Source organism: Plasmodium reichenowi, chromosome 12, assembly GCF_001601855.1.
Source record: "Plasmodium reichenowi strain SY57 chromosome 12, whole genome shotgun sequence".
NCBI lineage: Eukaryota > Apicomplexa > Aconoidasida > Haemosporida > Plasmodiidae > Plasmodium > Plasmodium reichenowi.
This window is the reverse complement of record NC_033657.1, coordinates 1,871,832-1,878,105: the sequence shown is the minus strand read 5'-3', so window position 1 is coordinate 1,878,105 and position 6,274 is coordinate 1,871,832. Positions and strand designations below refer to the sequence as shown.

Genomic DNA, 6,274 nt, shown 5'->3' with positions numbered 1-6,274 from the left:
AAAAAAAAAAAAAAATATATATATATATATATATATTTATTTATTTATTTACAATAATATAACATATCAATTTAAAATTTTTTATTTTATTATAACTACATATAAATATATCATCTCCTACTCTGTTTAATAACAACTATATTAATTATAATACATATTTAAAACTTAATACTATTATTTAGGTATGCTCTCAATGTACATAAAATAATTTTACTTTTATTTATTTATTTATTAAAAATTAAAAATTTTTTTTTTTTTTTTTAAACCTTTTTTATTAATTATTATTTTATGATTAATAATGAAAAAGAAAAGAAACTTATAATATATATATAAATAATATGTATGTATTTATTTTGTATAATTTATTTCTTTTTTTATATATACTTCTAGATATCAGGTATTATATATTATATACATAAGAATATACATTCTAATATAATTTCAAAAAAATATATAAATATAAATATATATATTTTAATTATTTCTTATTTATGCACATTTTCTATAAATATATATATATATATTATATATATATATTACAGTTTAATATTTTTTTTAAAATATAAGGTTTATAAACATATCATCAGAATGAATAAGCTTTATGAAAGTTAGGAAATAACATATATCATATATAAATATAAACTATATGTAAAAATGAATAAAGTCAAATTTCTCATATAAATATAATATACTTAAAAAATAGATACATAAATATTATATTTTTTTTGTTTTTTTTTCATTTAAAAAAAAAAAATATATAATAATATATATTATATATATTATTTTTTTATATAATTTGTTTATATATATAATATATATTTAAAATGAAAATAAGGAGAAAAAAAAAAAAAAATTTATATATTATATATATATATATATATATATATATATATATATATAATTTTTTTTGTCGCTCCTTTTATATTGACACATAATTTGATTTGTTTTAAATATATATATATATATATTTCCACATTCATCTGTTAAATAAGAATGTAATAATTATATAAATTTTTGAAGATTTTCTCGCCTGTAATTCCATCACATATATATGTTAAATATATTTTTGAACTTTTGTATAAAATTTTCAATATATTATTCAATAATATAATTCCTTACTTTTACACTTTTATATGGTAGATTCTTCTATACATAATATTTTTATTAAACCATCATAATAAAAAAAAACATCATCATTTTCAATCTCATTGTTTTCCTTATGAACGATATTTGAATAAAGCTTAGGGAAATTTTTAAAAAATTTAACGTTATTTTTGTCAACACAGTTTTTAAGAAACTCTTCCTTTTTGTCATAAAAATTTTTATATACTCGTAAATTTAAAGGTTGATAATTTTTGTAATCCTTCGAAGAACTTTTCATTTTTTTATTCTTATTAATTTTAAACAGAGAATTCTTAAAAAAAAATGTCCACATATCATTCCGACAGTAATAACTTTTAAGTTGTCCACTCATATGAACATCTGACAATTGATTTGAATTGTCTAATATTTCTTTTTTCACATTCTAAAAGATTATTAACGTAAATTAAAAATATATATATATATATATATATATATATATTATATATATATGTATTATAATTAATTGTATATATTATTCGGTATATATAATAAAATGAGGTACATATCATATATATATATATATATATTTTAATTTTTTTTTATATGAATAGTTTTTTTAAATTTACCATACATGCCTCCTTATATATTTGTATTCCTTTCTCCTTTTCCACATAAAACTCTTCAATCATTTGTTGAAGGGCCTCTTTTAAAGATTCCAATAATATGGAATCACCAAACTTCTCATCAAAGTTCCCATGCTCCATTTTTTTTTTTTTTATTTTATGTACAAGTCATACATTTAATATACAACTACATGAACTGTTCATAATTTTTTTTTTTTTTCGTTGTATTCCAATATTTTTGGAATTTTTGGCTAGATCATAAATTAAATTAAAAGGTTATATATAATTTTTTATTAAAATATAAGGATATTAAAACAAAGAAGAAAAAAAAAGAAGAATACATTTAAATATATATGTCAATAATTGAAATATAATAATTAAAAAAAAAAGTATACGCTCTAAAGTAGCATTATGATTAAAATAAAATAAAATAAAATAATTATATATGATATATAATATATATATAAATATATATATATCAATACATATTTAATATATATTTTTTAATACTTTTAATTTAAAATAACAAAAGAAATTTAATTTCTTTTTAAATGCTTTATAAAGATTGTTCTTGTTCTTTCACTATACAGAAAAGTTTTTCAAGGATTAAAGTTAAAAATGTCTTAAATAAATATTATAATATAATATAATAATATATAATAAAAAATATATAATAAAATAAAATAAGAGAATATTAAATAAATAATATATATATATATATATATATATTATATACTTATATTATTTAGTACACATTCAGACCTAAAATTAAATACCACAAAAACAATATATATATATATATATGTATATATTTATTTATTTATTCATTTACTTTAGCTTAACTATGATTTTACACTATAAACATTAAAAATAAAAATATGCATATCAATTATTTTTCAAATGTACTTTATATAACCAATAATTCTTCGCTTTTTATAAATGCCAGAAAACGTACTCGGATATTCTAATATAATATATTTTTCTATACATAATTTTATTTTCATAATATTTTAATACACATATTTATTTAAAATATTTATTTCTTTTCTTTTTTATATTTTTGAATTGAAATTATTTAATAAAATATTAATGTTGTAATTTCATTAACTATAATATATTAAAATAATAGTAAAATAACCGTATATTCTTTTTTCTTTTTTTTTTTAAACGATTACTTATTATAATATATATATATATAATATATTATATAGAAGAAAAATAAAAAAATAAATGTATTACAAAATATATAAATATTTTTGTAAAATATATTGAAATTATTATTTTGTATTATATGTTTTTTTTTTTTTTTTTTTTTTTCATATTTATAAAAAAAATGATAAAAAATATATATATATATATAATATATATATAATATATACATATAATTATATATATATAATATATATATATATATATATATATATATATATATATTTATTTATTTATTTTTATATTTTTGTAATAAAAAGAAAAAATAAAATAAGACTATATAAGTCCAAATTTATCATGTATATTCATCATAAATAAAAAATACATATTTTAAATAGTAGTGAAAATGTATATATAATAAGATATATATCTGTATGTTATATTTTGTATAACATACATATTATAACAAAATAACTTAAAATAAATAAATAATAATAAGAAAAAATACATACATGAACTGAATATGAATAGTAATAAAATTTTTATCATTTTATTAAATTAATAAAAATATTCAATTATTTAATCATATCATATAATATCTTATTATATAAATATATATATATATATATATATATATATATATATATATATATTATATAAATATATTTATAATAGTAATGTAAATTATATACTTTGAAGTTCTACATATATATATATATATATATATATATATATATATATATATATATAGAATGAGAGAAATACATATTATGTTGTTATAATTTATTATTATATTATTATTACTTTTATTTTTTTATATACTTCTACCAGCATAATATATGTGGTTATATTTATATTTATTTTGTATTATTGTATTAATTTTTTTTATGTGAATTTATAAATCTATCCATGTAAAAAAAAAAAAAAAAAAAAAACCTTCAGCATTGTTGGTCCCTTTGATATTATATTATATTATATGAGATGATTAAAATAAATGAAATACAAAAATAATCAACTCATACATATATATATGTATGTATGTATGTATGTATATGCATTTATCTACATTTATATGGTAAAAACATAACATATAATATAATATATATATTAAGGAATAATCATATCATTACATTTATTATTACAAGTGAGAGAAGGAGAAGGGAAGAAGTAATTATGGATTTACATGTAAAAAAGAATAATTATGATCAAGTTTTAAATATAAATAAAAATCAAGGAAATTCGAATTATGACCTGATCGAAATAAATAATAATAATAATAACAATAATAACAATAACAATAATAACAACAACAATAATAATAATAATAACAATAATAATAAGGATGATAACACAAAAGAAAAACAAAATGTATTTTATGATAATGATGTGAGTGAAGTAAACACAAATATAACCTCTAATGTAAAAGAAAATAAACAATCTAAGGATAATACGGATACTAATGTATATTTATCTATTAATAGATGTGTGAATGATGAGTGTTCAAAAAAAAAAGATTATTACAAAGATGTTTCTAATAATATATCACATATATTAGACCATGGTTTATCTAAGAAATCAAGTGTACCAAAAGGTTGTTTAGAATTGGATAATACAAAAAAAGATGTTTTTAATAAAATGATAAACATTAATAGTAATATTTGTAATACGAATAATAAAGATATCTATCATGGTGATGAACAGGATATCTATAATAAAATAAGTAATGAACATAATTATAATGATTTAAATAATATAAATCATATTAATGATGAAGAGAAAAAATCAAATATATCAAAAAAAAAAAATATCTTAAGGGAAACGTCTGTAGGTTGTGAACATGAAAAAAAAAGTGAAGCATGGAATTATAAGGAATCTATAAATTATAATAATATTCAATTTGAAAAAAAGAAGAAAAAAAGTTTTGAAGAAAAAAAAGAAAGACAAAAAGAATTATTTGTTGCATATTGGTTAAATGGAATTGTTGATTTATTAAAACGTGGATTTAAAAATGGTAATATATGTGGAAGTAATTCTGTAGGAAAAAAAATTGCTGAAGTCTTAAAAAAAATTGTAGAAATTTATCAATGGAAAAATGTATTTGATTTAATTGAAATCATAAAATATTTAGGAAAACAGATTATTAAAAATAATAAAATGTTTTTTGTAATACCAAATATAATAAGACGAGTATTAACCATAATAAGGGTTGAGCATTTTAAACAGTTATATTTATATAATAATAATTATATGGATAATATGAATATGCTTAATCATAAAGTATGTGAAGAAAATCGAGGGGCACAAAGCCCCAATTATTCTCATAAAAATAATGACAATAATAATAATAATAATAATAAAAACAATTGTGTCAATAATAACATTCATGATAAGAACAAGGTAAAGAAAAAAAATACGATGCCCATACCAAAACAAGGATCAAAAAATATAACTACGTTTGATATAAACACTAATACATTATATCAACGTGAAATAAAAAACTTTCAGAAATCTTTTTCATTTTATTTTGAAAAGCCATGTAATGAAAGTACCTACAAAATACCAGCTACAAATACATTAAAACATTCTATAATAGAAGGTATTGAAGAACTTATAGCGGAAATAGATACATCTTGGGAAGAAGCTGAACAAAGAACATCATATGATTTGTTTACAGAAAATGATGTGATATTAACACTCGGATATTCAGCAGGTGTAGAGAAATTTTTAAAAACTATAAATAAAAAGAAAGATGGAATATCTGTTATAGTAGTAGGTGGAGATATTAATAGAAATGGATTCAGGATGTCTCAATTATTAAGTGATGATGGTGTTGATACAACATATATATCTGATGCAGCTGTTTTTGCTGTTATACCTAAAGTCACAAAAGTTGTTCTAGGTTCTGTTGCTGTGTCTTCATCAGGTGGAGCAATTACAAAAATGGGTGGTTATAATATTGCATGCTCAGCACATTTACACTCGAAACCTGTAATTATTGTATTACCATTATTCAAATTAATATATGTTCCATTGTATGATCCATTAAGACAAAACGAATTACAACCAGGCCCATCTCTTATATATAATGATGATGATGTAGAAAATCTTCATGTGAGGATACCAAAATATGATTACATACCAGAACATCTAATAACATTATATATAACAGAAATGGGACCAGTAGATTCTTTTCAATTATATAACATAACAAAAAAGAGATATCATCCGGATGATATGGACTTGAGTTTTGATTAAATTGTTTTTAAAAGAAAAATAAAAGGATCGAATTCACCACACCATACTAGCACACATAAACATATATATATATATATATATATATATATATATATATATATAAAATATCTTTATATTTTAAGATACCAATTAATATCTACGCACAATTTAAATATTACATGTTT

General features: G+C 17.4%; 2 protein-coding genes across 2 annotated transcripts; one reads left to right on the top strand and one right to left on the bottom strand.

The window, feature by feature from the left end:
- Positions 1-1,129: 1,129 nt before the first annotated feature.
- PRSY57_1250100 (hypothetical protein) lies at positions 1,130-1,847 on the bottom strand (the record flags this gene model as incomplete). Its single annotated transcript, XM_012908912.2, has 2 exons — positions 1,130-1,525; positions 1,710-1,847. 2 exons carry the CDS (start codon positions 1,845-1,847, stop codon positions 1,130-1,132), a joined length of 534 nt encoding a protein of 177 aa, XP_012764366.2.
- A 2,181-nt stretch (positions 1,848-4,028) lies between these two features.
- On the top strand, positions 4,029-6,110 carry PRSY57_1250000 (eukaryotic translation initiation factor 2b, subunit 2, putative; the record flags this gene model as incomplete). The annotated part of the gene is made up of 1 exon (XM_012908911.2): positions 4,029-6,110. The coding sequence occupies one exon, from the start codon at positions 4,029-4,031 to the stop codon at positions 6,108-6,110; it is 2,082 nt and encodes a 693-aa protein (XP_012764365.2).
- Between the last annotated feature and the right edge of the window lie 164 nt (positions 6,111-6,274).